Raw genomic sequence first — 15,287 nt, 5'->3', positions numbered from 1 at the left:
TTTATGGTTAATTAATTTATTTTTACAGTCTTACAACTCCGGCAGTTTAATTAAAAAATGACTTTCAGACTGCAAAACTGACCTACGCTGCTAGATTCCATAGATCTGTCCTGAAAAGGATAAATCATTGAAAAAAGATATGATTATTACTAAAAGTATTGTTATGACACGTAAATTACCCAAGGTCTTTGACGTAGAGAAAAGAGGGGGTGGGGAGAGGCTAAGTGCCTTCCGCCAGCTCTATTTCATCTTCCAGTCCCGGGCCGCTTGGGCCGGCCCCCCTGCCCCACAGCTGGACCTCAGCTGGGCCCTCCTGCCCCCTTCCCGGCGGCGTCACGTGGCCGCTGAGCTCACCGTGCGCGAGCCTTTGTCACCCGCCAGGCTGAGCGGGATGCCAACGATGACTGTTGTTTTCACTGCGATCCTCCTCCAGGGAAACCCTGCTGCTGCCCCGCACCCCCAGCCCCGCTCGGCGGGACAGCCCGGGAAGCCGGCCTCCCGTGGGCGGAGGCCCAGCTCCCCGCAGCCCCCTCCCCTCGGCAATGGCTTTCCCAGCTCTTCCCGGACCCTGGGCCTTCCTCCAGAAGGAAGTGTCCTCGGCCCCACGGAAAGCTCTGGAGCTGCAGCCGTCCCCGGCGGCCCGCGCCTGTCCTCGCGACCCCGCCGCGGCCCCCTCCCCTCGAGCGTCCGCGCTGGAGCCGGGCTGCCCCGGAAGGATCTGACCGGCCACTTCCTGCAATTGTCTCCGACGCAGTCCGCGGGCGCGCGGCGCTCCCAGCCTCCCCCGGAGCCCGCCTCGCGGACACCCCCGCCCACCCCCTGCAGCCCGCCGCGGCGGATCCGGCGCGCGTGGTCGCCCGGGCAACCGTCCCCCCACCCCCGAGGCGGAGGGCGAGGGGGCGGCTGCGCTCTCCGTCTCAGCCGTGGGCTGGGGGCGCTGAACCGCAAGAGGAGTCCCCGCCCTGGAGGGAGGACTGCTTGCCCCTCTTCGGCTCCGACCGCGCGGCCCCGCAGGCAGCCCGCCCCACCTCCAGGTCCCGCTGGGCGTGCACTGCGGGAAGAGGCGCAGGGAGGTCGGAGGAGGGGCCTGTCTGCGCTTGATGGATGGCACTGAAGAAATGTCTGGCACTTTCTTTCCCCGTGGGGGAGGTGAGGCTGCAGCCACCTCTCCCCCGCATTCATTCGCATTCCTGCCCGCCTGCTCAGGAAGGGCTTAGGGTGGGGGGCTGGAGCAGGGCCAGCCGAGAGTCATTTTGCAAACTATCACTCCCATTCGTCTACACTGGCAGGGGAGTGGAGGGGCAGGGGGACAATCCAAATCTCAGCCGAGGTAGGAGAGGCTCCATCCTTCCTTCCTGGCTCCCAGGCCGCCCCGGCATTGGGCACTATAGCAGTTCTCAAACTGCTGTGGTCCACGGACCCTGGGAGTCCCCAAAACCCTTTCAGGGGATGGATGAAGTCAACATACTTTGAGTAACCGTACTAATACATGATTTGCCTTCATGACTTGACAGGTACATTGATGGTAGGAAGGCAAGGGGGGCCAACAGCTGGTGTCTTGGCATAAACCAAGGCAGTGACACTGAAGGAGTCCTTGTATTCTTCATTACCACACATCGGCAGTAAAAAACAATTAAAATTTAAAAAGCCAGTTTTTCATAAGAATGTCCTTGATAAAGCAGCAAAATAAAATTAACATGTGATTGGTTTATTATAGTTATTTAAATGAATAAGGACTTGTTTTCATTTCTAATATGGTATATATGGATAGATTTAAGCCACATAAAAACTCTTTGAGGCCCTCAATAACTCTGAAGGGTGTAAACAGGTCCTTAGACCAGAAGTGTCAGCACTGCTGGGGGAAGTCACAGGCTGTCAGGTAGCTGAAGGGGGGACTGAGGCCTTTTGCAGATACTGCATTTCCAGCTTGAGAGTAGAGGGTGGGGAACATGGCTGTGTTTTCTGGCAACCCACTCTCCTTCCAGAGGCATTCACTAGAATAAAGACGTTAATGGATTCTGCTCACAAGAGAATCAAGACACACAGGCCCACAACCCCTCTAAGCTGACCCTCTCCCCTGTGCCCTGTATCTAATTTGGGGACAGAGGGGGACTCAGGGGTGTTTGTGGCCCATGTGGGCTAGGCCTCGATATGGATTCCCCTCATCCCCTGGATTCTCCTATAGTCCCTTTTCCTATTACCTCTAAGGTGGCTCTTCCCCCTCCCCATAGGAGTCACAGTGTAGCAAGGTTGAGGGAGTGGGAGGGAGAGGATCCAAGAGTCCACACCCTAGCCTGGCTTGAGTCAGGATGGAGAGTGGGTACACGTGTCTATGTGTGTGCCACTGGGCATGACTGTGTGCTTTGATCAGTTCCATGAACTCCAAGTTCTCCCCAGCACCAGTCCTCCTTCAAAAGTCATATTTGGTGTCTCCACTGGGGTTAGCACATTTGAGTTGTTCAAACTACTTCTCCGATCCTTTGGCAATGGCAGGGCTGCTGTGGGTGAGGCCGAGGTCTGGCACCTCTCTGTTACCTCTGGCACAGGGAAGGGAGGTGTGGAAAGCCAGGAGGGGAGGCAGGTCAACCTCGAGTGCTACTCCCCCGCTCCCCAAGGAGCCAGTAGGTCCGAACTTTGCCTTTGCCCTGGAGTGAAAAAGAAGAGGCCCTTGGGGTGGGGAGTAGCACACCTACCCACTTCCCAAATGAGAGAGGCTTAGGGATGGGAGTGGGGTTGGCTGCTTGAGAAGGGGCCTGGGGGAAGATAACCCTTCCGGGACTCCAAGGGATGGTGAGGGCAGGGGCTTCCTTCTCTACCTTCATTTCTATATCTCCTCGAAGCTCCAGCTCAAAACCACCAAACTCTTCCAGGACAGCCTTGGTCTCAGAAGACAAGTGGATCTTCAGGGCTGGGAAGGATAAGGGAGAAGAAGGGAAGGTGGGGGATGCAAGCAATGGGAGCAGGGGAGATTGGGAACTGCAGGGGTAGAAGGATGCTCTCTCTCCTTTCTTTTTGGCCTAGAGACCCTCTTAATTCAGAGTCCCCCCCCTCCATGTGGAGTCTGGCCTCTCCCTTAGAATTCAAGAACTGTGCTGTCCAACACGGTAGCCACTAGTCACCTGTGGCTATTTAAATTTAAATTAATTAAAACTAGGGGTGCCTGGTGGCTTAGTCAGCTAAGTGTCCAACTCTTGATTTCAGCTCAGGCCATGATCTCAGGGTTGTGAGTTCAAGCCCTGCATTGGGCTCCACACTGGGCATGGAGCCTAGTTTTTAAAAAATAATAATTGGGGGTGCCTGGGTGGCTAAGTTGGTTAGGTGTCTGCCTTTGGCTCAGGTCACAGTCTCAGAGTCCTGGGATTGAGTCCCATGTCAGGCTCCCTACTCTTCAGGGAGTCTGCTTCTCCCTCTGCCCCTCACCCCATTCAGTCTCTCTCTGTCTCTCTCTCAAATAAATAAATAAAATCTTTAAAATAATAATAATAATAATTAGGGCGCCAGAGTGGCTCAGTCAGTTAAGCAGCTGCCTTCGGCTCAGGTCATGATCTCAGGGTCCTGGGATCAAGTCCCACATCGGGCTCCATGCTCAGAGGAGAGTTTGCTTTTTCCTCTCCCTCTGCCTCTCCTCCTGCTGGTTCTCTCTCTCTTGTGCTCTCACTCTCCCTCTCTTTCTCAAATAAATAAAACCTTAGAAAAAAATAATTAAAACTAAATAGTTAAAAATTCAGTGCCTCAGTTGCTCTGACCACAATTTTTTTTTTTTTTTTTTAAGATTTATTTATTTATGGGACGCCTGGGTGGCTCAGTCGGTTAAGTGACTGCCTTTGGCTCGGGTCATGATCCCGGGTCCTGGGATCAGGTCCCGCATTGGGCTCCCTGCTCAGCGGGGAGCCTTCTTCTCCCTCTGCTGCTCTGCCTGCCACTCCCCCTGCTTGGGCTCTTTCTCTTTCAGACAAATCAATAAAATTTAAACAAAATAAGAAGCTTTATTTTTTTTGAGAAAGAGAGACAGTGAGTGCATGAGCTTGGGGAGGGGCAGAGAGAATCTTCAGCAGACTCCCATCTGAGCATGGAGACTGACTCCGGTCTCGATGCCACGACCCTGAGATCGGGACCTGAGCTGAAATCAAGCATCAGATGCTCAACTGAGCCACCCAGGCACCCTGCACAACCACATTTCAAGTGATCAATACCCTCCTGGGACAATGGACACTGCTGCTACGACAATGGACAGCACAGATGACAGAATATCTTCATCGTCGCAGAAAATTCTAGTGGACAGCATTCTAGAATGTCAGCAGGCTTCTGACAGTGTAGCATAGTGGTTCAGACTTTAGATCCTGCCCTGTCTAGTGAATCCCAGTTCAGACACTTGTTGGGGAAGTAGTCTAAACTCTGTGCCTCCTTTTCCTAGTCTGTAAAATGCTGATAGTGATGGTTTCTACCTCAAGGCCTTGTTACGAGAATTAAATTTAATGCTCATAAAGTATTTAGACAGAACCTGGCACACAGGAAGCATCTGTAAGTGGTGGTTGTGACTCTTGTTTAACTCAACACTCATTTTATGGCTGAGGGAACCGAGGCTAGGGGAGGAGATGCACCCCGACTTCGAGGTCAGGTCTAGGCTCTTACTCCTGACCTGGTATTCCCCACACCTCTCTTGAACTTGCACGAAGGGTAGCCTACCCTTGGGGAACTGTCGGACATTTGCCTGGAAAGACGTTCAACCATGTGGCAGCAGGGGGCTGGATCTCTGATTGGACTGGAGGCGTTGTGCCCGCGCCGAAGAGGAGGCTGGGAGGGGTAAGGGCTGGGTGCCAGTGCACTGGGCGGGTGTCTGCCTGAGGGGCTCTTCTCGCCGCAGCCTGCCCCGGGCAGCCACTTTACCTTCTCCGTTGGACTCCATCCTGGAGGCGGTGTTGACCGTGTCTCCAAAGAGACAGTAACGGGGCATCTTCAGCCCTACCACACCGGCACACACGGGTCCTGGAGGGAGTGGAGGCCCATCAGCGACAGGCGGCAGGGGTGTTAAGAATGGTAGGTGGGAGGAATGGACGGTGATTGCTGGGCAGGACCGGCGTGTTCCCGGAGAGTCAAGAGGTGGGACCTGATGCCTCTGGGAATCCAGATAGGTGTGTGTGTGTGTGTGTGTGCGCGCGCGCGCGCGCTGGGGGTGGCGGGGAGGAGCAGCTGGGCCTGGGGACAGCTCTAGACCTTAGGGCTCCCTCACCTGTGTGGATGCCGATTCGCAAGCGTAGCTCCTCCTGGGGCCGATGGCGGATGCGAAAGGAGCGCACTGCGTCCAGCAGCGCCAGGGCCATGCGGGCCACCTCGCGGGCGTGCAGCAGCCCATTCCGCACAGGGAGCCCGGACACCACCATGTAGGCGTCGCCGATGGTCTCCACCTGTGGGGCCCACCAGAATGCAGGGCGTGCGCACGGCAAGCGCCTCTTTGCTGTGCCGCCCCGCACGTATGCTAACCCTCACCCTCAGCCTCAGCCTCACCCCATCCCGAGTCGTTGCTGTGCCCGTTCCTGGGGTGCCAGGTAACAGTCTCTGCCCATGTCTCACGGTCTCCTCCCTTAAGACTCTACGGCATTCTGCCCTTCACCTCCTCAGCCCCGCCCATCACCATCACGACCTGTTCACCCCACGCTCACCCTCACCTTGTACACATCGAAGTTGTCTATGACGGCATCGAAGCAAGTGTACAGGTCATTGAGCAGGGTCACCACCTGCGAGGGAGGAGAAGCCAAGGCGGGTAGGGAGGAAGGGCCCCCGGCTGGGCTCGAGTGCGAAAAGTGGAACCAGCAGGCAGGCCGGGCCGGTGGAGTTGCCTGGCCAAGCACACCTGCCTGGGCTGCACCTGGACTCACCTGCATGGGCGTGCTCTCTGCTGACAGGGCTGTGAAGCCCACGATGTCACTGAAGTAGATAGTGACACTGTCAAAGGCTTCAGCCTGGACCGTCTCCCCACGCTTCAGCTGCTCGGCCACGGAGCTGTGGGGTCGGGACAGGGGCAGGATCAGAGCATGAGATGGGGCCGGGCCAGGGTGGCCGGGCGTCAGCAGACGCGGGTACTCACTGAGGCAGAATCTGGTAGAGCAGGGCCTCGGCTTTGCGCTTCTCCTCCAGGTAGGCCTGGGTCCGCTCCTCCACCAGTTCCTCCAGGTTGTTGGCGTACTGCTCCATGCGGGACAGCAGGTTGTCCAGGATGTTGCTGCTGTTTTCCCTGAGGCCGGGGCGGGCGAGGTGAGGGAGGGGAAGTGCCCACCCTGGCACTCACCCTTCCCAGGCTTCACGTCAGCCCATCCCCCAACTGCAGAGGGTTGGGGTTGGGGAGCATGGCAGGGTGGGCTTGGCAGGGGAAAGGGTAGGAGGAAAGTTCCGTCCAGCTCTGAGACCCCAGAGACAGGCCCTGAGCTGGAGAGAGAGATACCGGCTACTTTGTTCATCTTTGTTGAACACAAGCAAGTCAGGAGGAAGCAGAAGAGGTGGAGATGGGCAGGGGTCAAGCAAGGACAGAGGGTGGGCACAAAGGCTGTCACAGCGCGGTGTGGAGGGGTGTGGGGGGCATACTGCGGCAGGGAGGTCCAAGGGCCGGGGTGGGAGCCCCTGTGGAGGGCTGGGAGGCTGGGAGCGTGTGCTCCATTGGCTCTGCACCACTTAAGGGGCCAGTGGGGGGGAGCAGTGTTGCTGGGGGGAGGGGTATGAGAGGTGGGGACTGATGGGACAGCCGGGTCGTGCAGCACTCACAAAAGGGGGCTGTGAGGCTGTGTGGGCTGAAGCCGGCTCTCTCTGCCACTGCCGGGAGAAGACTTAACTGCGGGACCAGGGTGGCTGTGGGGGGTGGGGGGGCTGGGAGCAACCTGTTGAACTTGCGAAGCATCAGGCGAATCTGCTGGAAGGGCGGCCGCTCCTGCGGCTCCTCGGCCCAGCACCGCTGCATCAGCTGGCCCAGCTCCTCCAGGTGACTCTGCAGGGCCAGGGAGGGCCGGAAGGGGGGCTGCTCCCCCCGAGTCACTCGCTCCACAATCTCTGTGGTGGGGGAAGAGGGGCTGAGGGGAGGCCAGGGAGAGACTGTGGGGAGGTCCAGGACCAGGCTGGGAACAGGGAAGGTCCCCAGGCAGCCGTGGAACAAAGGCTGGTTTTGGAGCCCCACTCCAGGGGGCCAGTGTGGTGGTGTTTCCAGGGGTCCCTCACCCTGGGGCTGGCTTTAGCTGCAACTGTGGCAGGCTGGGGGACAGCACGGTTCTCTCACCTTTGGGGCTGAGGTCCAAACCTTCCACATGGAAGACACCGCTCCTTAGGGCAATCTCCTGAAGGATGATCCCAAAGCTGTACACGTCACCTGCCTGGGAGCCCCGGGCAGGAGGGGAGGCCATTCGCAGGAGCTCAGGGGCTGTCCACAACTTTTCTGCAGGTCAGAGGTCAGGAGTCATGGGGCGAAGGGCCCTAAAGCTAAGGGGCGGGGGAAACAAGGTCCTAAAAGATGTGGCTGGAGTGATCTGGAGTTCTACGGACGAAGCCTGGAGACCACTGTGTCAGGCTCCCCTTTCCACTGGTGAATGAACTGAACCAGGAATCGGGAAAGGCGTGCCAAGCGCTTGAGAAGCCAGGCATCCGTCCCCCTGCTGGGCTGTGCTTGGAAGGGGGGGGGTCTTGGGCTCACTGGCATAGAGGGTGTGGCCTTGCTCTGGTTCCGGGTCCCTGAAGCTCTCCAGCCCGAAGTCTGTGATCTTGAGCACGAAGCGCCCGTCTACCACGCAGTTGGATGACTTGAGGTTGCCATGGGAGCAAATGGCCCCATTATGGAGGAACAGCATACCCTGGGAAAGTTGGGGAGGCAGGGGTCTTGGTTTTAGTGGGACCTACAGGGGCTGGGGAGAAGCATGCCTGGCCCCTCCCCCCCACATCCCACCTTGACGATGTCATTGGTGAGAGAGTACCGGAACATCCAGTCTAAGGTGATGCTCTCATTCTCCAGAATGTCCTGCTGGGCAATGAGAGTCGGGCATGTACCCTGGGGACTCCAGGGGGTGTGCAGAGGCCTACTGACATAAACCAGCAGAACAGGACAAAGCCTCGGATTTACTCTAGTGCGGCTGCCTCCCTCCCCCATTTTACAGATGGGGCAAATAAAAGTCCGAAAGAGGGAGAAGCTTGCCTGGGGTCATGTGGCCAGTGGGAGACAGAAGCAGGGCTAGACCCAGATCTCCTCACACCCCTTGTCCCCTCACCTGCAAGCTCCCACGGGGACAGTACTCTGTGAGGATACAGATGTTGGGGGGGTCAGTACAGGCACCCACAAACCTGGTCAGGTGTTCATTCTGTACATCCCGCATCTGTAGGTGGGAGCCGGTATCAGGAGCCCGACAGAGACCTCGCTCCTCAACAGTGCCCCCCACCCCCACCTCAGGGACCCCTCGGTGTACTTAATGCCCTATTCCCTCTGAAGACAGTCCAGGACGCTGGCGATTCCCAACCATATTCTAAAAAACCCTCCCCCAGAATCTGCTCCCTGCTCCTAATCCCTCCACCCCTCACTCAGGGGCATCCAATACAGCCCCTCAAGGACCCCCACCAGGATACCTCTACTCGTCTCTTCCCCCATTTAGGACACTCTCCCGTGCACAATATGCAAGGGTCCATCCCTTCCCTGGGGTACCCTATAGTCCTCCCATAACCTTCCCATGTCCCCAAGACTCTCCCCCAGGCTACTGCCTCACTCCCCCACATTACATGCTTCAGTTCAAACAGGACTTTTCGTGTCAGCTCGATGCGTTTACGATTCACACGTTTCACAGCCACGAGGTTGCCCTGGGCAAGGAACGGAGGATGTCACTGAGATGGCCCAGTGGTGGGGACTCCAACCGCTCCTGCAGCCCGCTCTGGGACCGCCCTGCGCCCTGCACCCCATGCCCCACGCTCCGCCCCAGAGGTCTGCCCTGCTCCAAGGATGGCAGTCTTTCCCCCAGCCCACCTTATAATACGCCGTCTTGGCAAACACTTGGAACTGGCCCTCTGTGGTTAGCAGGGAGCCGTAATTGGAGCCTCTCTGGAGGGATGGAGAGCAGGAGGGGTGGTCAGCCTTGGAGCCCCAACATGGGTGCCGCCCTCCATCCAGGTGGCCGTAGCTCTGGCCGGCCTTATCTCTGGGTCAGCCTGCTTCTCATTCCACATCATAAAATCCTTTTCTTTTCTTTCTTTCTTTCTTTCTTTCTTGACTTTTATTTATTTATTTATTTATTTATATTTTTTAAAGGTTTTATTTATTTATTTGACAGAGAGAGAGAGAGCGAGAGAGCACAAGCAGGGGGATCAGCAGAGGGAGAGGGAGAATGTAGGACTCGATCCCAGGACCCTGGGATCATGACCTGAGCCCAAGGCAGATGCTTAACCATCTGAGCCATCTAGGTGCCCCAAAGATTTTATTTAATTATTTGACAGAAAGACAGTGAGAGAGCACGAGCAGGGGGAGTGGCAGAGGGAAAGGGAGAAGCAGGCTCTCTTCCAAGCAGGGAGCCCGATGTGGGACTCGATCCCAGGACCCTGGGATCATGACCTGAGCCCAAGGCAGACGCTTAACTGACTGAGCCACCCAGGTGCTCCTATTTATTTCTTTTTAAAATGTATTTTCACAGATACCATTTCTGAACTTTGAAACCCTCCTGTGAAGGGGGCTCTGTGGGCATAATCACTGTCTGAGGTACTCTCGGGGCAATGGGACTCACCCCGGGGTCACACAGCAAGTGAGGGCAGAGCTGGGACTGGAACCTTGCCCTCTGCCCCGACCCCCACGCCCAGCCCTCCCCGACCCCTCCCCTTGCCAGCGTTCTTACCCCACTCAGGGTCAGCCGGCTGCCTGCACTCCGGAGGTGCCTCTCAAGGCTACTGGGCTGCACGTCCTCCCAGCGCACCCGCCACAGCTCTGAGGCCAGCTCCTTCTCCAGCTGCATCTTCCTGGGGCATGAAACCTCCACCTGAACCCATGTCTGAACCCCTGACCCCAGGCGGGACAGCTTAGCAGCCCCTCCTCTGAGCCCTGGGACCACTGCAGGTGCTGAGACGTCTCCTGTCAGCTGAGAGTCAGGAGGTATGGGTGAAGTCCTGCCTGCCTCATGGGGACCTTGGGCAGTCACTTCATGTCTCTGAGCCTCTTGTCCTCATGTCCAAGTGTCCTGATTTGGGGACTGGCGACCTCGACATTTATTTCAAAGCATTGTTATAAGAATGAAAAGAAATACGGCGTGGCAGCGCCTGAAGCATAGTCTAGGCTCAACCAGCACTGATCCCTCTGCTAGTAATGTCTGCGTTTCATTTCCGCCTCCCACTGGAAGCCAGGAGTGCGGCTCCTTACCTCCCTCCTCCACTCCGGGTTCAGCACCCGGTATAAAGCAGTGTTTATCACCCCTACTCAAGTGACTGGGCCCAGTGCCACAGGGTTTGAGCCATCATTCCCCAACAGGTCTGCACGAGCTGGAAGGGAGGAGAGACCAGCCCCCAGGCCAGAACCCACACGCCTGTGATGCCCAACTGCTCTGCTCTTCTCGGGTGTCCCAGGCCCTTCCTGGCCCTCCTTCTCTCCTCCCTGTGTCCTAAGGCTTTTTAGCCTCCCTCCCTCCCCATCTCCCGTGGCCTTCCTCCACTGTCCCTCCCCCTCCCCCTTCCCTCCATGTCCCTGCTACTCCCTCTGCTAGTTTTCCAGGCCTCCAAGCCTCACTCTCCACCCTCATCCCAAGACTCACCTGTATATGAAGAAGGAGACAGTCAGAATGCTGAGCAGGGAGAGGCTGCCCACCAAAGCCAGCACTTCCAGGGTGGAAAAGTGATCTGCACGAGTCCAAGTTCAAGCAAGAGAGATTTTGGTTAGAGAGCAGGAGGAGAAAACTTCTCATAGTTCATCAGTGAACTAGGAAGATGGAAGGAAGAAGGGAAGGGAGGAAAAAGGAGTCATCTCTCCAGAAAACCCTCAGTGTGGGAGAGAAGCACCTATTTGAGTCCTGAAGCAGGGGAAAAGGTAGAGCATCTCCAGAACGGAGGCCCGGAAGGCAAGAAGCAGTCACCTTGGTTGCAAGCTGGGTCCTCGTTGTCAAAGCCGCATTTGGGGATGTCAGGAGGTGGGTACCCCAGGGGCCAGCTCAGTTTGCGCCCTGGCACGGCCACCAGCTCCTGGGAAGTCCCATTGTAGTTCAGAACGACCTATGGGAGGGCAGGGGTGGTAGGTGGGCAAGGCCTGGTGTGACACCCCCTGTGCAGGGGTGGAGGGCTGCCTCACACCCACCCCACGTCTGCTTACAGGGCCTGTATCTGGGCTGCCATCAACAATTTAGCCAGCCCCTGCTGTGACCGGATGCAGAGGGCCCTCATACCCATGTCGCTAGACTTGGAAAAACTTGGCTTTATAAAGAAAACTCCATGTAGAACCCCAACTTGACATTCAGGGAGTTTATAATCTTGGACTGAAGCACGTAGAAAACAGGAAAAGGCAATGTTCTCAGTCCACATTCCCAGGCCTAATCCATGTATCCCTTCTCCAGGAAGTCTTCCCTAAATGATCTGCTCCTTAGTGCTTGTGGCCCCAATTCCTTCCTGTTCCTGACTGAACTTAAAGAGCCGTACAGCCCCCAAGTTAGCCTGTCTCTGCCGAGAGACAGTCCAGCCTCTCTTAGGAGACATGGGACTTCCTGAGGGTAGGACCGTGCTCCCTCCTCAGACATGTGGTTCCCCAAGGGTAATGCCTGTGGGTCCCTGTCATTCTGGTTGCTCCCCCAGACCAGAGCTGGGTCTCTTTTATCCAGGGCTCTCCAAAAGTGACCAAGCACGGTAGGGGTGACTACAGAGCAGAGATGCCCTGGCAGGACTACGGGGGAAGGCAGGAGGACAAGATGTCATTACCGGCTGGCATTGTCTTCTGGGGTACAACCTTACCCTGAAAGTGCCAGTCTCAGGGTGCATATCCCAGAGGGAGAAGTCGGTCTCCCGATCTCCATTGCTGTCCATTTTCAGGTATCCTGTCACACCTGGGGCATGGAGGAAGATGGCTGTTTTGAGAAAGTAAAGTTCAGCACACTCCCCCACCTTCTCTCTACCCCTTGATCTTCTTTTCTTGCCAAACATATACAATAGTAACAAAGTATTAATAACATATATAATAACAAAAGGGACATACATTGCAGCAGTAGGAATGACTGAAGTTGGGCACTTAGGAGGACTTTTTTTTTTTTTTAGGATTTTACTTATTTATTTGAGAGAGAGAAAGCGAGAGACAGAGCATGAGCAGAGGGGGAGGGGCTGAGGAAGAGGGAGAAGCAGGGTCCCTGCTGAGCAGGGAGCTGGAGGCAGGACCCATCCCAGGCCCCTGGGATCATGACCTGAGCCCAAAGCAGATGCTTCACCGCTTCACCGACTGAGCCACCCAGGCGCCCCACTTAGCAGAACTTCTTGAGGGAGCTAGGGAAATGGGGAAGGAGGCCCAAGGGAAGATGTGGAGCTTCCTTACATAAGAGAGGGAAGGACAGGCATGGGTGAGTGACCCCCTCAGCGGCAGGGTAAGAGGCTTCTCATGGCCTCCTGCTTGAGGCACCCCAAGGTAGCCTATCTCTGTCACCTCCAGGCCCTGACCTTGGAAGCTTCGGTTCCACATCCTCTGAGTGATGGCCTCCCCATCTGTGACAGTTCCCCCATGTGCCAGAGTCTCTGTCACTGCCTGGACATAGAGCAGGAGCCCATCATGGAAGGATGCTGGGATGGTGTTCACCTGCAGGGGCGAGCAGAGCTTGGCTGAGGTGGGATGTACGAGGGGTGCTGAGTGGGGCATCGTGGAGTAGGAAATGGAGGGCACTGGGAGCTTGGAGGATGGTCGGAGAAAACACCCCCGCAGGACAGAGATTTTACCACTTATAAGATGCCTCCACAAAGACCTCTGATTCTGAATCCTGCTAGGCAGATAGGGCAAGACACGTCATCCTCATTTTACTGATGAGGACCTGAGTTTCGGAGGCTAAACAACTTGTCAGCGTCCACCTTGGTCATCAGGAGAATGTGGGAACTGGGCGAAGGGGAAGCCTGGGAGGCCTAGGCATACAGAGATGGCTGAGAGGACAGGCCGGCCACCCGCAGAGGGCCACGGAGTTGGGGTGGGAGTGGGGGCTGGATGTCCTTGCTGGAAGGTCCCAGAACCCCTCCTACCAGGCCATCCTCCATGGTGAAGTTGAACTGCTCATGGGCCAAGTGTTTTAGCTGCTGCAGAAATTCCAAGTACTCAGGGTTATCCGGCTCTTTATATGTAATGATTTTGGCAGCCTGAGGAAGGGGTCAGTGGAGAGGGGAGAGCTGGGAGCTGATCTGGGGCCCACCTCCCCCAGTGCATCTCTGCTTAGCTCAAGGTCAAAGTGGACAGGCTCTATGTCATGTGTGAGGGGCTGCCTGCTCCAAAGCGGGGGACCCAATGGGATGACTTCTTAAGTTCTGTAAGTCTGTGGTACTGGAACCTTCTCGCACCTCAAGCCCATTCGCTCATCTATTAGGCTCCCACCTCTGAAGTCTCCTAACCCTCTACACAGCCCTCACCCCTCCTGCCCTTCCTCCCCTGCCTCCCTGAGCAATCAAGAGCCTCTTTTCCGAAATCCCTTCAGACCCTGAGGAACCCAGTGCCCAGGAACTAGGTGCCACCAGCTCAGCGTCCCACAGCCTGGGCTTACAGCCTAGACACTTACCTGAAAGGCCTGGTGGGCACTGATATCCTGCCCATCCCCTCTCTCCCAGGGCCTGTGGGGAGCAAGGCCATGTGCACCTTGCAGGCTTTGTCCAAAGAGGTCCAGGTGGAAGAACACGTAGTCCTCCCCACTTAGACCATCTTCCATGGCCAAAAGCATCAGAGTTCTGAACGCATCTGGGGAGCTGCATATGTAGATAACTGGGGAGGAAGGGGGATGGTCAGAAAGAGAGAGAAGCCTAGATCCTGGTGGAGTGGGAAGGAGGAACTCAGGGCAGGAAGTTCACAGACTCTACGCTGGTCTAGGCCGCGGCAGAAGAAAGGTGGGGAGGGCTGGCAGGAGTTGGTGGGCGGGGGTGGTGGAAGGAGCAGAGATAGCGAGAGCAAGCGAAGCGGGGCCAAAGGTGGGGAAGGTGGGGTCGGCTGGGGAGGGACAGGAGGAGGCGGGCCAGCTGGAGAGGGGACGGGATGAGGAGAGGGAGTGTGCAGGAGAAGATGGAGGGGGGAGGCTGCTGGGAGGCGAGCGAAAATGGAGGAAAAAAGAAGGGCTGGGCCCTAAGCCGGGGACCTACTAAGTGTCAGGTGACAGCACGCATTTTCTGCCGGAGGGAGCGGTGGGAAGCAAGTGGGGGACTGGGGCAGCGGGGGAGCGCAGGACCGCGGAGAGAGCGCGTAGAGGAAGAGAGGGAAATGGAGCCTCGGGCCGCGGCTGACTGGGGAATGAGGGATCGCGCGGCGCTGGCGGAAGACCGGCCCGGGCCGCCCCCTCACCTCGGCCTTTGCGCCTCACGGTTCGCAGCAGCAGGGCGTAGTGGTCCAGGTCGCCCTCGGCGAACTCCAGGTGGTCCACTGTGATGTTGAGGCGGTCGCGCACGCGCATGTACAGCCCTTCCACCACGAAGAAGCAGGGCTGGTCGTCGCCGGGCCGGTAGGCGTAGAGCACCAGCGCTCGGCGCTCCCAGCCCAGCCGTCGGTGCAGCGCCGCCACCAAGTCGCCCAGCTTGGCGTGGCTGGGCCCCGCGCGGGTGGTCAGTGCGTACTCGTCCTTGGCCCCGAAGCCCAGCGCCGGGGCGCCGGCGGTCAGCAGCGGCACCCGCCAGTGCGCTGTGAAGCGCCCCACCGGCGCGGCCGCGTACACGCAGCCGGGGCCCAGGAACACCGCGGGGCTGTGCTCCCACTTGAGGTCCACGGCGGCCAGGGGCGCGGCGGTGTCCGAGCAGACGCCCAGCGCGTTCTCGCTGCTGCCCAGAACCGTGCGCACCGTCCAGCCGGGCAGCAAGTCGGGTCGCGCTCTCACCCCGGCCAGGGCCAGCTCCACGGCCGGTCCCACGCGCGCCCACGACCACGGGTATGAGGTGTTGGCCAGCGGCAGCACCACGGCCACCGTCAGGTTGCCCGCGTGGCTCCCCGGGGGCATCGGCAGCAACGGCAGTAGGAGCAGGACCGGGAGGGCGCCGGCGGGGCGGCCGGGGCGCAGCATGGCTTCAGCGGGCAGCTTCGCGGGCGAGCGCTCCCACCCTGGCCTCTTCGGCCGCCTCCAGCTCAGCGGCCGGTCGCGGGCATCGGGCGC

The 15,287-nt window shown here is 57.8% G+C and overlaps 1 protein-coding gene across 2 annotated transcripts; it reads right to left on the bottom strand.

Moving 5' to 3' along the window:
• Nucleotides 1–1,687: 1,687 nt before the first annotated feature.
• NPR1 (natriuretic peptide receptor 1) lies at nt 1,688–15,212 on the bottom strand. Of its 2 annotated transcripts, none has more exons than XM_040635676.1 (22): nt 14,489–15,212; nt 13,719–13,918; nt 13,192–13,305; nt 12,625–12,760; nt 11,932–12,023; nt 11,067–11,202; nt 10,749–10,833; nt 9,843–9,963; nt 8,984–9,058; nt 8,743–8,820; nt 8,241–8,345; nt 7,922–7,996; nt 7,673–7,829; nt 7,262–7,417; nt 6,870–7,038; nt 6,086–6,232; nt 5,877–6,000; nt 5,667–5,735; nt 5,231–5,405; nt 4,888–4,986; nt 2,817–2,908; nt 1,688–2,645 (listed from the first exon to the last, which is right to left on the bottom strand). In XM_040635676.1, exons 1-22 carry the CDS (start codon nt 15,195–15,197, stop codon nt 2,583–2,585), a joined length of 3,177 nt encoding a protein of 1,058 aa, XP_040491610.1. In that variant the 5' UTR covers nt 15,198–15,212; the 3' UTR covers nt 1,688–2,582. The 2 variants fall into 2 exon arrangements, with proteins under 2 accessions (XP_040491610.1, XP_040491611.1); XM_040635677.1 differs by having other exon boundaries at nt 7,922–7,993.
• Between the last annotated feature and the right edge of the window lie 75 nt (nt 15,213–15,287).

The sequence above is a fragment of the Ursus maritimus genome, unplaced genomic scaffold (assembly GCF_017311325.1).
Source record: "Ursus maritimus isolate PB19 unplaced genomic scaffold, ASM1731132v1 scaffold_2, whole genome shotgun sequence".
Taxonomy (NCBI): Eukaryota; Metazoa; Chordata; class Mammalia; order Carnivora; family Ursidae; genus Ursus; species Ursus maritimus.
This window is presented reverse-complemented; position numbering and strand designations above follow the sequence as displayed.